The sequence below is a fragment of the Sinohyriopsis cumingii genome, chromosome 6 (genome assembly GCF_028554795.1).
Source record: "Sinohyriopsis cumingii isolate HCF-2022 chromosome 6, ASM2855479v2, whole genome shotgun sequence".
NCBI lineage: Eukaryota > Metazoa > Mollusca > Bivalvia > Unionida > Unionidae > Sinohyriopsis > Sinohyriopsis cumingii.
In genome coordinates this window covers 119,214,980-119,233,998 of record NC_142966.1, presented here as the reverse complement: position 1 = coordinate 119,233,998, position 19,019 = coordinate 119,214,980, and the positions used below count along the sequence as shown (strand labels likewise).

The 19,019-nt window shown below is 35.6% G+C and overlaps 1 protein-coding gene across 1 annotated transcript in view; it reads right to left on the bottom strand.

The window, feature by feature from the left end:
* Positions 1 to 6,094: 6,094 nt before the first annotated feature.
* Positions 6,095 to 19,019, bottom strand: part of LOC149797831 (uncharacterized) — a 31,787-nt gene continuing 18,862 nt past the window's right edge. Inside the window, exons 3-5 of the mRNA XM_089960487.1 lie at positions 18,842 to 18,944; positions 16,655 to 16,840; positions 6,095 to 6,862 (exon numbers count right to left, since the gene is read on the bottom strand). Coding sequence (XP_089816613.1) covers positions 6,576 to 6,862; positions 16,655 to 16,840; positions 18,842 to 18,944 — 576 coding nt within the window. The 3' untranslated portion in view covers positions 6,095 to 6,575. The remainder of the gene's footprint in view (positions 6,863 to 16,654; positions 16,841 to 18,841; positions 18,945 to 19,019) is intronic.

Genomic DNA, 19,019 nt, shown 5'->3' with positions numbered 1-19,019 from the left:
AGAGTGAGAATACATTAAAATCGCAGGTCTCACGCCTAAATCGGTTGGGTTGGCAAATCTGCAATGGGGTGGGTCGGGAATCTGGGCACTTTTTCACATCCGGGCATTTTCAGTGCATAGTTACGACCGCCGAGGTGAAAACGACTGCCAATGTTCTAGTGACTTCAGTGACGTGTGGGTGACATTTGTACACCATTTTAAGATATGCCTAAGATTTGCAATTATTATTATTATAAACGCAGTGTGGATAAATGTACATAGGTTGAAACATACACAACGTTTAGTGCTTATTAATCAAGGTTTAATAGGACAATTAAAGAATAATATTAATGGGAAAATATAAATTAATGAGAACTTTAAATATCGTGCATTAAGATCGCTATCCAGCATCTCACTGTAAACGTAAGACATTGCAAGAATGGCCAACTGATCTTATGAACTATTTATATTCGTCATTTTATAAATGAAAAGTGTACAATATACAATCTATATAACAAACACAGCCTTCAAAATGCCTTGACTAATTGGTGTATAGTATCGTGTACACATACATGTACGTGACACGTACACACCACTGCCACCCTTATCAACCTAAAATAATTACGTCTTTAACAATATTCGACAGACACACATTCGTGGTTTTATACATAAGACTATGGAGTACTTCTGAATAGAAAACAGAAATAATAAACAAAATATAGGTAAACTAAAACGGTTTGCAGTATCGAACATAACTAACGCTACCGTACTGTTACTAAGCAAAATTGTTTTCACCTCCGCAATATGGCGGAAAGTAGGTCGCTAATCTTGTGTCGTCATGCCGACCCAACATATAGGCTTCTTTCTTAACCAACGTGTAAGCCATCAACAAAATCTCATGAAGGTTTAGAACTGAATTTTTACGTATAAACCATTATTCCTTTTTCTGCCAGTTGCCTCGACTTATAATACCTCTCCCCAATCAACAGACCTTATTCCAAGTGCAAGCCATCCACAAAGTTTGATCCAGGTCTATTACGTAAAACAATTTTTTTTGGTAGATATTTTTCTTCATTCACCGACCTTTGACCCTTCAGCCAAAAAGTTAATAAGCTTCTTCCATACCCCAAATAAAAGCTCTTTACAAAGTTTGGTAAGATGGTCACTTTATTGTACAGTAGTGATTTGGTTTGGTGCTTTACGATACAGCAACACAAATAGGCTATTTAGCGCTGAGGTAAATGAAGTAAAGTGCCTTGACCAAGGGCAAACCACAGGAGCCAACCCAGGCTAATCCGATGGTAGATTTCTAACCTGCACGTTTCAGTCACAAGACCAGCATGCTAACCAATGAGCCACTGCAACTCACATGCAGCAATGAAACAGTAATCAAATGGAAGGGTTGAATGGTCATAATATGATACTTTATAGCAGTGTATAAAAAGCACAAGGCAATCGCAGGAATAAAGTTACTAAATATGATTTCAGGACAAAAGGTCTACATCTTAAAATCTGATGTTTGTGGAATGTTAATTTGCCATAGCACACCGCATATTATGCCAGAAAATCTGAAATATTAATATAAAGATACATTTAGGGTTTTCAATCCAACTGGGGCAAGAATACGAGCTTTCATCTTGACCATTGTGATTCTGCTTATCATATACACTGTGAGGACAGAAAGACAGGGAAGAGGCAGAAACAGGAAGATAGATTAGTTGGACAGATAAAGGTAGAAAACCTTTGATTGCTCAGGAATTGTTAAAAAAAAGGCAAATACTTGTATCATGTATTTGTGTTTTTTTCAAGTATTTTGCTACCTTAAAACAATCTAGGATCTATGTAGCACCAAATAACAATGGTTTTCATGGAATCTACAGTTTTGATTTACAATGTACACATTACAAAAGAGAACAGCAGCAAAATATTGAAGAAAAGAACATGAGACATAATAAAAATGGTGAGACCAAAGATCATAACAGTAATACTCTGTGTTGAAAATGAAGAAGAAAAAATATTACCATTATATATGCCTGAGTGATCACTAAATTCCTATTTACAAAAAGGTTTTATCAAAAATATTGCACAATTGTGATAGCGGCCTATATATGCAAGAATTACACATTACACAAAAGAAACTGGCAAGGTTTTGTCTGGCCAAAGTAAACAAGAAAACATTGAAGGACAAATTTACACACAGGAAAACAAAGTCCGACAAAGACATTGAATATTTTGTATACAAAATCTTTAAGAAGGTAAAAGAATGTATTTACAGGAATATGCATATGCAAGTATATATTTAGTTTAGTTTGGTATTTTATGTCATGGCAACAAAAGCAGTATAGTGCTTTGCCCAAAGAAAAACCATGGTACCTGACCCAACTTGATCTGGTGGTAGGATTTGAATTTGCACACTTTTGGTTGCAACTCCATCACACATACCAGGACCCGGAATGGCCGAGTGGTCTAAAGCGCTTTCTGTTACGGATCACTGCCATCTCACCTCTGGCTGTGTGGGTTCGAGTCTCTGATTTGGCTAATGTGGGTATGTGAGAAAGCTTGCCAGTAGCTTCTCGTGGGTTGGTGGTTCTTTCCGGGGTTTTTCTGGGTTCTTCCTCCACCATTAATACTGGCTGCCATGTATAGCCTATCATTTGCTGGTAAATGGCGTTAAACCCTACAACAACAACAACAACCGTCACATACCACTAAGCCACTACAGCTCCGGCCTCCATTGGCAACCTCTTACAGCATGAGGACACATGTCTTTACAATATCCCAGAGGACACAAACATTATGTTATCCCAAGGACACAACATGCCTGCCCGATATCCCAAGGACACATAAGGATTATACAATATCCACAAGGCAACATCAATCCCATATGATATTCCAGATGACACACCAGGCCTATATGATATCCTGGAGGACAGATCAGGTCCGTACAATATTGCCAAGGACACATCAGGATTGTACAATATCCTCAAGGCCACATTGGCCTGCATATATTCCAGGGGACAAATCAGGTCTGTATGGACACACTAGGCCTATACAATATCCCAGAGGACACATCACAATTGTACAATAACCCCAAGGTCACATCAGCCTGTACGATATTCTAGAGGACACACCAGGCCTGTATGATATCTCAGATGACACCTGTTTGATATCAATGAGGACACATCAGGATTGTACAGTATCCCCAAGACAGGTAGAGGTGAGTGAGTCACAGCTAGGTGAGTGTGAAACCTATAATCTTCTTGAATCAAACATTTGCCAATCAGCCTTAAGCAAACAAGTCATATGAAAGGAAATGGTCAGTAATAATAATACTAATAATTATAACAATTTAAATTTTTAATTAAGTGGGTTTTAAAAAAAAATTGATGTATAATGGTATTTTCAACTTTTCCATCACAATAAAATTTGTTAGCATAAACTGAATTCTTTTACATTTTGGCTTTTGTGGTTAAAATAAGATGAAAAAAGTCTGAACATAAGAAAAATACTAGACAAATACCCAAATTCTTTCAAAATATAAAATATCAAGAACGAGCATGATTAAAAAAAAAAACAATATCACTCAGTCTACATACAAGTAGATGTTTTGTAATGCAGACCATACAAATTTGACTTCAATACAAATATGCAAATGGATGGAGACAACACAAATGAGATCAAAATTTCAGTACATTGGGACAAAGTATTTTTTTTCATAGCTAAATGTTGCATAAATTGTTGACATCAATATACAATTTGAAATTTTACATAACTAAATGAGAGAGAGAGAGAGAGAGAGAGAGAGAGAGAGAGAGAGAGAGAGAGAGAAAGAGAGAGAGAGTGAATGGTGAAATGGACGGTTGATAGCTGTTAAATATCATAAACTGAAATACACTTGCCATTTGTTTACCAAAAGCACTAATCTTGTTAAGTATGTATCACAAAACAAGAATTTTCTTCTACTTCCAAGCTTCTTTTGCTTGCAAACCTAATACTATTTACAACAAAATCAAACTACAATAAGACAAGAATTCCTTGAAATGCCACATCATACCTATTATCCCCAACTTGTTCACTGATGGATGCAACAAAAGTCTGTTGCATGCTAGAGAAGTCAATGTTGTATGCCAGATAGGTCACTGTTGTCCTTTTATACATAGGAACTTCATACTTAGTTGAATCTAAATAGACCTCTTTACTGCAAGCAGCAGTTCACAAGTGGATCATTGTGACCTAATTTTGGTATCTACAGGGTGGTCCAACTCTTAATTGCACAACAATATAATCAAACAAGTTCTGTGAAAGAGAGCCACATGAAACCTAAAGAACATGCAATTTTCCAGTGGGCTAAATTTCTATTCATGATCCGATTAATTTCTACAACAGTAGTCCCCAACCTTTCTGTGCCTACGGGCTCATTTGACAGCTCATGCAAGAGTGGCGGGCACCAACCACTACTTCAAAAACCTCTGATATGCCTTTGCGTACACATAGCATTGATGTACCTTGCAAGTTTAATCTCAGTGTACATTCCCTACTCATATTACAGTCTACATTAATTGTTAAAATGTAAAATTCTAATTATTAAATTTAGGAGTCTGAAACACAGGCACTCTGTTGGAGACCACTGTTCTATAGTATTGTCCACATACTTAGTACTCCTGAATTACTGATGCCTCAGAAGTAAATCACTGCGATCTACACTTGAAACTATAACTTTTGAACAATCAGTAAGTTTCAACACTATTTTTGCAATAATATTGAAGAAAAAAGCTACATTGACACTAATGTTACACTGACAGAGAGCTACCTTGACACTAATGCTACAATGACAGGGAGCTACCTTGACACTAATGCTACACTGACAGGAAGCTACCTTGACACTAATGGCAATGCTACACTGACAGGAAGCTACCTTGACACTAATGCTAAACTGACAGGAAGCTACCTTGACACTAATGCTACACTGACAGGAAGCTACCTTGACACTAATGCTACAATGACAATGACACTGATGCTACACTGACAAGGAACTACACTGATGATGCCAATGCTGCTGACAACTTTGATAACATTTATGTCTTGGCTTGCCAGATAAATGCATCAATATTTATCTAAAAACTATTCTCCATTTACACAATTCAAGGAACATATTTTTAATTTTTTTTCCTTCATTTTAAAAGCAAATCAGCATGCAATATCTTTATAAATTTAACAAAACAAATGTTACCTTTGATAAAATATAAGTTCTTTTCCAAAAAAAAGGAATCACTCCACAACCTCTACTAAAGCTTTCTCTCAAAGTTTTATTTTTCATTTTTATGGCATAATTTTTCCTCATGGTGGCTTTTAATTATTTTAATTTATTAATCAAGAAAGTAAATGTTATAATCTCTAAATTAAAATGCTATAAAAACCTCTTATCAAATTATACAACTTTGATTTTTCAAGCTTTTAACAATCTCAATTCAAAGAAACATTAATTTATTATACTATTTTAAATATATCTCATACATTTTTCAAATCATTTATGTAATATTCCAGATTTGTCACAACTTTTCATATAAAATGAAATACTGTTTATAAACTAAGTGCCAATCAGCAAAAAAGGGGAAACAAAACTCTAATAATTGTGAAGATTTCTGTTCCATTTTCCATCTCTATTTGTTTATGAATTTTTCAATTCAAGACAGCTACTACTGCATACGGAAGAATCATGTAGTCAAATTCTAAATCATAAATGCAAAAAATTCCCTAGATGAACAAATGCACCCATATGTCATTAAAAGTTTAATTTTTTCCAAACCAAATGGCATGATTTGTAATAAATAACATTTATTGTTTCTGTTCTTTCTTTTCTTGGTAAAGAAAACATGAAAAAAGCAAATTCATTGAACAAAGATAAAATTGGCCACTGCTGAACTTCTTGTAATCCAAGAAGGAAAAAATCAAGCAACTTGAGTATTTTTTGTCCAGTATTATATGTTCGTGAAAGATAATCTTTATATATATATATATATATATATATATATATATATATATATATATATATATATATATATAAAAGTAGCGTGGATTTGATATATTCTGGGAGTTTCAATGTTATGCTGATTTGATATATTCTGGGAGTTTCAATGTTATGCTGATTTGGTATATTCTGTGAGTTTCAATAAGTTGTGTTGATTTGTTTTATTTGGTATATTCTGGGAGTTTCAATAAGTTATGCTGATTTGTTTTATTTTGGGAGATTCAAGTTATGTGGGTTTGTTATACTCTGGGGATTTCAGCAAGTTATTTGGATTTTTTATATTTTGGGAGATTCAAATTATGTTGATTTCTTATATTTGGGAGATTCAAATAAGTTGTGTATTTGTTATATTTTGGGAATTCCCATACGTTATGTGGATTTTGTTATATTCTTGGGATTCCAATATTTGGATTTTGTTATATTCTTTGGATTCCAAACTCCTTTCAACCGTCAGACTGCTAAAATTCTCTGAATTCAAGACTAACCTACAAACAAATGTTACCTCTTGAAAGCAAATGAGAAGAAAGAAACAACATATGAAAATCTCTATAATAAAGCTACGATTACATCAAACACTCTTCACGTCATCTTTCTTGGCCATGTCGAACTTGAACTGCCTTTTGTCATGGCTCCGCATAAGAGCAGGGCAGTGAGGGTGATTTTCTTGAAGATGGTGGTAATGTTCCTCGGGATCCTCTGTTGAGTGACCGCAGTCCTCACACACGTATACTTTGTTTCGCCGCTCCTTGTACGCATACTTGTACTCCATACCGTGCACCTTCTTAGTGTGAGACTCCAAGGAACAGCGCTGAGTAAAGGACTTTTCACAATTCGGACAGGTGTATGGCTTTACCCCTGAGCAAAGAAAGGAAACAAAATGAATATGTTTAGTTTGTTTATCTCTGAACGAGAAAAACAAGCATTAATACAAAAGGTACCTCATGCAGAAGAGAGAAAAAAAACAACTTTCCAACACTTAATATTAGCAACAAAAAACAGCAATTTTTGTAAGCAAATATGCTGAGTTCAAAACATTTTTCTTTGAAATTATGAAAATTTGACATTGCTATAATATCAAAACATTTATATTCAGTTATCAATATATGCACACAAACATACCTACCAAATTTTATTTGCCTACCTCCAGAGGGATTTAACTTTTGATAATACGGTTTTTAAAAAAGTATTTAAAAAATTCAAAGAAGTGCAAAGTTAACTTGAAAATTCTGGTTCCAATTAGAACCTTTTTCCATTTATGATGTACACTGCCCTTATGTACGTTATTCTGACCCGTATTTCCATATTCTAGCATACTGATTTTTTCCCCTTCTTTTTCTCCCTCTCGCGACCGCTCTGGTGACCTAGTGGTTAGAGCGTTTGCCTCAAATGCGGGTTCGAACCCCGGCGAGTCATACCAAAGACTTGTAAAAATGGTACTATCTAGTACTAATATTAGTACCCTTACTCGTACCTCGTGGACAGGGTACTAACATGAGCATATACGTGTTAATGGAGCAAGCCGGGTGTGATTCACACCCGGCGCTATTTTAGCCTAATAATAACACTTTAAACATATTCCTTGCATATAATCCAATAAATTGAGTAGTCCTCTTATTTAATACCGGAAGTATCGAAAATCATTGTAGAAATAGTTGAAAAATCTCGTTTACCTTTTTTAGCCGATATTTTCGTTTAGATCGCCCGCCATATTATTTCAAATAATGATTACTTCCGTTCTCAGCCTCGTTTGTTTGTGTGCCATATAAGGACATTGACGCCTTTTGGAAATGTAAACAAATCGTAGTAAAAATTTGGCGCCGTTTGGGTAAGAAATTCTGCGCATTAAAAGTGATTACGGTTTATCGGCAACTTTGAAATTCCACCAAGAAGCGATTATTCGCACTTGATTGTAATAAAGCGTAGAATATCCAAAATATGGTCTGGCAAGCCTTACGTAGAAAAGGGGTCACGGCGAGAGTCTCGCGTTATCTGTCATGGCGGACAGGATAAGGTTAGAGTAACCATGCCAATTTAGTTTATCGTGTAAGGGCTTAATAAATTCAAAATAAGCCAAACTTCTTTCACAACATGATTATACTTAGGTAGTTGATTTCTACACTGTTTGTTTTTCTGACTTTAGTGATGATGTTTTTTTGCTCCATTACATGATATGGGATCAGTTCGTAGCCTCAACCACAACCTATCATGTGCCTCGCTTGGCGCTCAGCAATTAAAGTTAGTGTTAGGACTGGTCGGCCTGGTGTCAGTATAATGTGACTGGGTGGGACATCATGCTACATGCCTGCGGCATGATGCCCCAGTGTTAGGCGTCACTATACACTGTCACACTGCGTATATCGTAGCGATACGACTGAAAAATTGTTAAAGCTACGTTAAAAAATCCAAATCACACACACACGCTCCCTCTCTCTTACTTCCCATAATGATAAATCGGTCTTAAAATGTGTAAAGACTGTTGACCCTCTACTATTATGTAATCAATGAGAAACCGCCATCAAGAATGCATATAACTACCCCCAACCCCCCAAAAAAGAAACAAAGTAGGTTTCAAGTATCAGTGGTTTTATATCATTAGATTTTCACATGAATCATACAAATTGTCAGCGAAATAACTTTTGCTATTTTGATATTCTCTTTCGTTTAGTATGATACACTTATTAAACTAAAAGAAAAATGGTACACGATTTAAAGAAAAACCCTTGATTACATATCGCAATAAAATTGTTCAAGTAGTGATTGTAACCGTCATCACAAACGTTCTCAAATCTTGAAACGACATCCTAGTCAGGGACCAGTTATTATCGACTGCAAACCGAAATTAAATGGCAGTCAAATTTTGGGTGCAACGTCTGTTGCCAAAATAGATAGCATGCATGCCAACATGAAAATTCACGTCTGAATGCAGAAACCAAAATCCTTATAAGTAAACTAACAATTGTTAAAAAAATGTTTCTAAATCACGTTACGGTTTAAAGGTCACCGGCCATACTCCAACATTTTCCTATTTATATCAGATTTGCATTACATGATTAAAAATAGTTAAACTCGCACACAAAAAACAAAAAAAATTATCAAGTGTAAAGAATAAATAATTTAATTACTCGAAATATTAGTATACAACGCTGTTACTTCCCCTTAGTTACGATTTGCCACCTATAGAGGACGCAACCGGAAATGACGTACATTTATCCCTACAAAACGAAATACATGCTTCTTGTCGAAAAATAAAACACTATAAACTATGGATAAGGCCGATTTTAGATGAAACTAATGAAAACTAATTTACTGTTCAGCCTTATATCGGGTATGCGTGCACGACGCACTAGATTGTGTCGCTTTCAAAATTGTTCCATTGTTTCAATTTATTTTGAAAATTCCCATTAATACAGGTAAAAAGAATCAATGCTGGCTTCCCTGTGTCGGCAGACTTTATAAAAATAAAAAAAAGATGAAAGAAATCGGCACACTTAAAGAATCCAAAGGAACCAAACTTGACTTCCTTTTGTGGGCCAACTTAAGAAGAAAAAATCGACACACTAAAAAGATACCAAAGTCAATTTTCCGGGGTTGGTTTGCATTGTAGTACAATAACCTATGTATTTGATATCCTGTGGGTAAGTTTAAACAATGAGTTTATTGATCCATGCCAGTTATGTTTATCACCCGGGCTTCTATTTGTTTGCCATATATGTAATCATAATTGATGTTTGAATGGCAAATATTATACACAATAATAACTTGCATTAATAATACTTTTGTAACCCATGCTAGCAAAAAGATTATCATTTGCACTCACATTGAATGCATTTTAAAATAATGATGTTTTTATTTATTTGCGAGATACCGACTTATAGTGAACCTGGATACAATACAATCTGCGTCAGTTTGCAATAAGTAACTTATCATGCGTAAATGGCAGGTGCCTTCAAGCAATCGGGTGATACTTTCGTCTCATTTGCGATTGTGTCATTTGACATAAGCGATACACACTACACTAAGGATGCAAACGCAAGACGGCATCCGCTACATATACGGATTTCTTGGATATATATTTTTTAAAATAATTTTCGCATGATGAAAAAACAAGGAATATATGATAACAATGCAAGGTTAATTTCTTTCATTTTATTTTCAAACAACTGTATGTTTATCAATTTATTTTGTACCGTGAGTGTGTGTGTGTGTGTGTGTGTGTGTATGGGGGAGAGGCAAAAATTAAACATAAAATTATTTCCTTTCTAATTTGTACGGAATAATGGAGCAAATGTGATTGACGATATTGACCAGTAATTATAAGCTTTCAATTTATGCGTGCACACATTAAGACAACTTGAAAAATAAAAACAAACAATAAAATTAATTGGTAAGAGCTTCATATTGCAGCAACTGAATACTGACAAAATGCTCAACATTATTCTCTCTCTCTCTCTCTCTCTCATGTGTAATCTAGTATGTATTGTATGTGTTACAACGTGAAGCCTAGAATTAAGTATATTTGTTATAATATCTCACGTACACTACCCTTAGCAAAATGTATACGTATTATGTAAAATATTATCTGTTAGGTATTTTTGTTTGATAAATGATTATTGATAATTTGACAGGAAGACTTAAACTGAGAATGTCGTTGTGCAGATGCATATATTTGTTAGCATAAAAAATGTATATAAATATTTTAATTAGAACAAGTAAGATATGTCTGTGTGTTTTCTCTCATAAATATGTACGTTACGAAGTATGATTATTTTCTTTCAAAAAATATCAAAATAGTTTGTTTAAATTTAGTTTTTTTTTCTCCACCTAAAACCTATCTTACATAGCATCTACTTTTTTGTTGAAGAAAAAGAACGTACAAACTATTGTTAAGTTTGGCCGAATTGTATTTCGAGTTGGGCCGAATTGTCTTTGGGCCAAATTCACTATAATCCGGCGTAAATGATACAACTTTCCCATCCCTCCCCTCTTCGATCCCATAGATTAAATACACTTTTTTCTGGTAAAAATGTAACCATATTTGCTGTACAAAAGCACGATCGTACGCTATATCACATAGACATTTACGTGGGGAAATTAAGCACGAATGGTTCGGTTGAATAGCAGGGATAAATATACGTCATATCCGGTTTTGACACGCGGAAACTACCGATTGTTTACGGAGGTTGCCGAATAATTTTCTCATTTTATAAAGCGGAGTTTTAAGTCTAATTAAACATTTTTATGGTATGCATGCATAACCAATGCGTTTTATTTATAACTATAATAACACACGTTCGTACAATATAGGTGGCAGGTGACCTTTAAATTATGCACGACCGTTTTGTCAAATTTTGACAGTTTTCCGCCTCAGCAATGTTTTGCATCACTACACGCACGTGCTAAAAATAAAAATATCATTTTCGTATGAAACATCCATTAGACAAAATTCAAAATGTAAGCATGTACAATCTAAATTTGTAAAACGTCATTATCTTACAATTATTGTAAAAGTTCCGAACTTCATTTTACGGATGCAGTAATGCTGCCGTCATTGACACGGAATTGTGTATCAAATCGCATGCAAATCAAACGAGTTTATATATATAGATATACATACATACATAACCGTCAGCGTAGAGCAATTTGTACGTAATCTTTAAAACAATATAAAATCAAGATACCTCAGCGACATGCAACGGGGGCATAAGCAAATATCGTCTGCTTTGGTTGATAGCGATGTAGATTACACTTCACTTCCTTCATTATACATTTGCCGGGAGTGAATTAAATGAAAACTTGAATTCTTAAATATCCATTGGAGCTGCGGGGGCTCATTGGTTAAGCCAGCTGGACACGTGACCATGCTGGTTAATTTCGATTCCCACCATCGGATCATCCTCGATAGGCTACTGTAATGTTCCCTTGGAGAAGGCACAGTATACCCCTTGCCTCGGCACGATACAATTCAAGCAATGTTGTTCCGTGAAATACCAATCCCATATAGGCCAGCCTTATTTATTCCCTGCTTGTTGGTCACGTGACAGTGATCTGCATTTCGTATTAGAGAGTTATTGTTAGAAATACTATGTTCCGAATGACGATTTTCACTTACATAACTTTGTTGTGTGAATCAAAAAGTCAAAAGGAAAATTATATTCTAACGGTGTCCTGTCTAGTCTCCGTAATTTTAATCAGACTGCATCGTTTACGCAACATCTGCGATGACAAGATCTGATTCATTAATTAAATAAATTGTGTGTTGTTTTTTGTTGGTTAAACGGCACTTTAAGGATATAATTGGCTTTATAATGCAGAGGTCATGGGTTCTAAGTGCCTTTCCAAAGATCACCGAGGCAGTGGACCCTGGCTGGTCTAGGCGGGTATCAAATCCGCGACCCATGAGTTACAAGTTTAATGGTCCACATCTGAGTTTCCGCGATGCCGTAAACAATCATTGGGGGACCGTAAAGTGGCCTGGTAAAATGGCCCATTGTTCTAGTGTCGATTATACATAACTACTGATTTGATGCAGAGTGATCTAATTACAGGCTCGGTGAATTAAATCAGCAGTTCCTTTCTCGACTCGATGGAAAAGTCTGACGATGTTCCGATTGATAGCTCACTTACAACTGACTCCATGGTTTGCAAAACCAAACGTAGAGCACGTGCTATCAAGATCACTATTTCATCACCAAGCGATATGTCCTCTTATCTCAAACCAGTGTTCTATTTCAACCAAAACACAGCTGTGAAACCTAGTCTCCATTTTCAATGATCCAAGACACCGAGTATTCAACTTTGGTTTTTATCCACAACTCGTTTCCCAAAGAACTTAACCCCACACACCCTCGGAAAAAAAAACAACTGAAAAACACCCTTTTGGGTGGATTTTGGTTATAAAACAATCGTTTATCTAGTGAACTACAAAATTTAGGCTGGTCACAAAAACTGAAAATCGAATATGTAAATAAATGCAGGTTAAATACCGGTATGTATACATCAGATATCATAACCACATATGCGATATATTTCGACCGGGGGGGGGGGGGGGGGCTGGATTTACGCGTGAAAAAAGCATCCAGCCCTAAGGCAGCATGAAAAAAGCTTTGATTTTTGGGTGGAAAATTCTATTCATTTGAAAAATGCAAGCAACAACAGGAAAACCAAAAAGAAAGCTTTAGTAAAAACTCTGAGACAAAAGGAAACATACTGATTGTTAAGAAAATCCCAGCACACACACCCTCTCCCGAAATAAGATGGTCGGTCTCTATGGAAACCGAGTTATATGTAAATGCAAACAATGCTAATATTTAAAAAGCATGAAATAAACAGAGGTTACTTTACTTGTACTGCCTAATCCTTTCTAGCACAATATTCACCAGTGTACTTCAATACAAATATGAACATACCCTTGTTCTCAATCAGAAAATACAAAAACCTGTCTTAATAAAATCAACATATATCCTTTTTTTAGTGTATTCCTCAACCAAGGCAAAAAATGTAAGAGTACAAATGAAACAAGAAAATATAAAAGATTCAGTGTTATGAGAGTGACAGCTATCTTAAGTTAACACGCCCCTAAAACTCTCAAATATACGGTACACAAAACTTCTGGTATGAAGTATGTTGAAAATAAATGGGTAACAGTTGGTTCTTTCAAAACATCCGTTATACAAGAAGCATCAACTTTTATATCAATGTACCTAATTTGAAACCTTTAAGCCAGACTGAATTTTATTTTCCAAAGATTTCACACAATAAAACGCACCTCATCTCAGTGACAAAAGTTTAGATGTTTTCCCCACGATTGCTATTAAGGCCCTTTAAAATTTATGACCACATATATTTCAAAATCATCCGTTTGAAGAATCTTTTTAAGTAGCGATGATGATTAAAATTGACGAAGCGTGATTTTTATTTAGTGGTGTCGGTTACATCACGCGCACTGGCGATATGTGTGAATAAAGGGCATTGTTATCTTTTTAAATAATGTTTTGTAGCAATAATCGAAAAATGATGCTTTTAAATTTATAAAGATCGTCTTTGTGTACCTTCAGAATTGTCCAGCTAATGTATTTTCAAAAAGATTATGAATCTGAATGCTAATTTGATGCACATTTAACACACAAAAGTGTCCCCCACAAAAGACATAAATTTCCGTAATTGCTATGAACGTCATATCCCTTTCGTTATCCAGGTGCATCGATAAAGACTTTCGCACTTTCAAAATTCTGAAACACTATATTAAGAATCTTTGCACAATGTTCTCACTAAAGGATGTCAGAATGATGAATGGTAACTTAAGATTCAGCATCATACATCATTAAATTAAACGGAGGTTACAGCTAAAAATATGAAATCCACCTATCAAACGTAAACTACTTTACCACTGAAAACATTCCGTATTATTTTCTATTTCGGTTTAGGGTAGCAACATAACTTTTCTAATTTACAGAGAACTTCAATATAAAAATGGGAAGGGGTCGAAATGGGTTGGAGAGAGAGAGAGAGAGAGAGAGAGAGAGAGAGACTCTTAGACAAGTGAAAACAGATGCATGGGGAATGACAGATTTTTTCATATATCTATAATTTAGGCTATGATCAAAATGTGTGTGTGTGCGTGCACGTGCGCCCCGGCTCAAAACTTTACGTAAGTTCCAAGTCCTACCCGTGTACATAGACTACTTAGTTAAATTTCTTTGAAAAAGCTATTATATAGTCGATGATATGGCCAACTGTCATGGCAGGAACCACCACCATCACTACCCAAAATATATCCGGTGGACACGGATTCTCCCGTAAACTGTAAATATGCTTTAAATCGAGGACCTATTGTTCAAGATGAAAACTCCGTTGTCAGACGGGAGCCACAATTTAGGCCCAATCAGTTATAAAAATCACAAAATTTAGCTTGACCAGTCTTTCTGATATTTAATCCCTATAACAAGTATCGTTTTATTGCTTTATTTTATTATCAACAGAGTCTTTCAGAAGTTACTGAGTGGAAGCGAAATTCGTAGTGCAAGGTTTAGAGCTAACTTCCCGAGTCCAGCAGGGGTCATAACTCTTTCAAACTGTGATAGGAAGCGTGAAAATTGAACTTAACTTGTTCTTAGCCAAGAAAAAGAAAAGAAACATACCAATTAACACTTACAATTTTAGAGTTTACCATTCATTGTCGAAATTATTTAAAATTTCATTTCGATTTACGCGTTCATTCTTCAATTAAAAAAATGTTCTGCTGAAAGTAGTCAATCAAGCGTTTCTGGTGTAAATTACAATTATGCATTACAAGCTTCATCACAGACAGCACGTGCATCGTAATCAGACACTACGTAAGATCACGTGTGATGTCACTACCACAATCCTTTCAGTATATTTGACAGGAAGACCATATCCGAATTTTAACAAAGTGGTTTTCTTTTCACAATCGATAAGACTGAGATCGCGCACACGTTCTTAAGCCTTGTATACTTAAGTTACAATGAGCGTGATGCAAACGATTACGTTCGTAATACATAATCCTTTTTATGTTTGATACGCTTGACTTGTCACAATATCTAAGCAGGTGACAAAGCAAACATGCATACTGAATGGGTTAATAAAAACAAGCACATGTCAATTTAATTGCTTAAAAAGTGACATCTTTTGACAGAATGTATTTAAATACAAGTTTTAAGACTTGTATGAAGTTTGCTTGATGTCCTGCTACATTTGTGCAGAAATTAAATGGTCAATAGGACAGAAGGAGGCAGACCTAACTTAAGAGGATGGACGGAGGCAATGAGGTGGGTAGAGACAGACCCAAGTTACAGGAAGGACGGAGGCAGAGAGGTGGGTAGAGGCAGACCCAAGTTACAGGACGGACGGAGGCATAGGGGTGGGTAGAGGCATAATATATGCGCCGTGGATGCTGTCATTGAGTCAAAATATACATTTCTGTTTAAAGTCAAGTAACGTCTTTCATGACTAAAGTAATTTACAATAATGTGCTATTTGTTAGGAATCTTTTTCTCAGTATATCTACCATTCTCACACTAGCTGTTTTAATTTCGAAGGAATATAAATATTTGCTTCATATATATATATATATATATATATATATACACACACACACACCATACATCGAACCCTTCGAGCCCAGGGTGACCGAGTGTTCTAAAGCACTCGCCTTTACCAATCACTGCCCTCTCACCTCTGTCCGCGTGGGTTCGATTATCGAGCTCGGCCAATGTGGGTATGTGAGTAAGCATGCCAGTAGATTCCCTTACGTCAGTGGTTCCTAACGGGGTTTTCCCGGGATCTTCCTCCACCAACTATGGCCGCCACGTATAGCCTCTCAAGCGCTGAAAAATGGCGTTAACCCAATAACATCATATACAGCCCTAAACATACTTAAAGAATACCATCATTTTAACCAGTATAAGGGCATGTATCTCAATTCTTAACCTCTTTCCAGTTATTTCATTCCTTTACATGGTATTACTGCGCCGTAGTAAAAGATTCGATTTTTGGGTAGCCCAAAGACATAATTGCTAATATACAAGTCATCAAAATAAAAACCAAACTAATTAACAGACATCTAAACAGAAGTATAAAGAAAAATGATAACAATATCAAGTTACGATGAGTATGAAAAATTGTTTATACCCGTATGTATTCGCGTGTGCCTCTTCAAATCAAACGTATCATTGAAGCCCTTGCCACAGAATGTACATAAGTACCGCTTGGCGGCGCTGTGGCATTTTAGATGACGATTCAGTAGACGCTGCAATGCAAAGTCCTTCTTGCAGAACGAGCATGTAAACTTTCCATTTGTATCAGTCTCACATCCATCTGAAAAATTTAGAAGACCCAACTCTAGTTAGTACCATCATCGTACAGTATTATGATTCTATTTTTGTTTTAAAATCTGAACTCAAATAAAAATGCCATTTTCATGTCCTAATGAAATGCAGTTTTTAGATGTGATGCAATTGAGCGTAAAAAGAAACAAGTTTTTTCCTTGTGAAAAAAATTCTCCTAATCGAGAGACCAGTGCAGTAACTAAAGTACGTGCTATTTGGACAGTTAATTCCGCGTCCATGGGGTTTGACATAGATATTTTGACACAATCTAAAACGCCCGATAGCATACTTTCTTGAGAAATATGCGTCTGTTTTAAAGGTGTGCCTTCACACTGTACCACCCCTTTTTTTGTTAATAGAAGAGCATAAATGATCACAATCTCATAATTGCAAGAAATACTGGCAAGCAATTAATACAGAAAAAAGCCATTTTTAATGAACAAGTATTCATCAACGTTTAATACTATTTTAATTTTCAAATATTTGACGTTTGTGTACAGCTTTTAGTGTCAACATACGCAGCAACAGAGATGAAGTGATACGTCCAATGCATTTTAAATTTATTTAAAAAATTAAAACGAAAAGAGCAAAGCAAGTACGATCACATGAAGTGAAAGAATTAATGCACACAGAAACACACTTACGTAAATGTTTCCATCGTAACACTTCCAGCTTTATTTCTAAAGCAGTATCATCCTAACAGCTTAGTATGTCATTATAGTAACTAGAACCTGTAAAAATAATATTTAATCAACTACCACTTAAATAGACCATCTGTGTTAGTTTCTGAACCTTCAAAAATGTGTACGAGTCTCGTAGCATTTACATCCATTTTGTTAATGAACCCTAAATCATATAGTGGAAGGCTTAGGTAACATTAATCACGACTAAGGTTTAAATACACGACCAGAAATGTATCAAGAGTCTTGATACAAGACACGTGTTCATGTTCTCTCCGAGTTGTCTGAAAATAGTTTTCAAATGTTTTGATCGTTGTCGGTTAATCAAAGTTTTAGAAACGAAGAAAGGACTGTTCTAATGGCAGCTGATTAAGTATTTTTACTTTTTGCTCATTGTCATAGTGTAATCTGGGTAAACCAAATTATGTGAAGTCATATGGAAAAAAAAAAGAAAGAAGCAACACAAAGCGTCGTAATGACCAATGCGGGATCATACTCTTTAACTGATTGCTAAAGCAGTAATATAAGTTTAGGACTTGGTGCATTTTGTATCAGTTTGAAACTTTAAATTAAAGCCTTAAAAAGAATAGACAAGTACCAGTTACTTGTCTCGTTAACAACCACCCCAAATGAGAGAAGGAACAGGTTGCTTTATACGGAAATATTGATAATAATGTCGATGAAGACTCTTCAAATGTCACCTTTGTTGATAATGTGATTCACTTGTCAGCAACATGTTACAAATTCAGAGTGTTTTCTATCAGCAAAAATGTATTCTGAAGGTCAATCAGAATGTAGGGACTGGCCATGATAAACACAATGGTACCGGGAGATAAGAATCAATGGTTGACCCGGGCAGCTTTCAAACCCTGTATTATGCTGTAACGGTAATTGGAAACACGACCGGCTCATTTCGTTTCCGGCAATCGAGACCTGGTCATGTGTCGTCTGCTTGATAATTGAGCCAACCATCCTTTCTAGAAGAACTGATGCACATATGGCAGAAAAACTCGAGTGGAGAGCTTTTCAGATCAAATTGGCGGGAAAACACTTATTTTCTGGGTGACAAGAAAATAACTAGGGGTGACCTAGCCATAACGGAAATGACTCCTTTACATCATCTAGCTTGTACTCCGTGTCAAGTCACGTGCCAGACGAAGAAACAGATGGTACCAGAAAACTGATTATAGAATTCTAAATTAAACTAGACAGGTGAAGTGGCAATCTTAAAAGACAAAAGACATGCTGTAATGACCTAAGTGGGAACATAACCTTAATGATCAATTGGTCAGAATGTAGTGTTTACTCACCTGTGTTTGGGGTGGTAACTTCAGATGGTTTCGGTGGTTTGAAGGTAGGGTTTTTGATTCCGTAACCACCATTTACAAGTTCTACATTAGTACTGCCTTGATTCTAAAATAAAAAGAAAAGATTGATAAGTCATGTAATAGGTAAATGAGATATTTCATATTCGTTTTGAGCATTTAT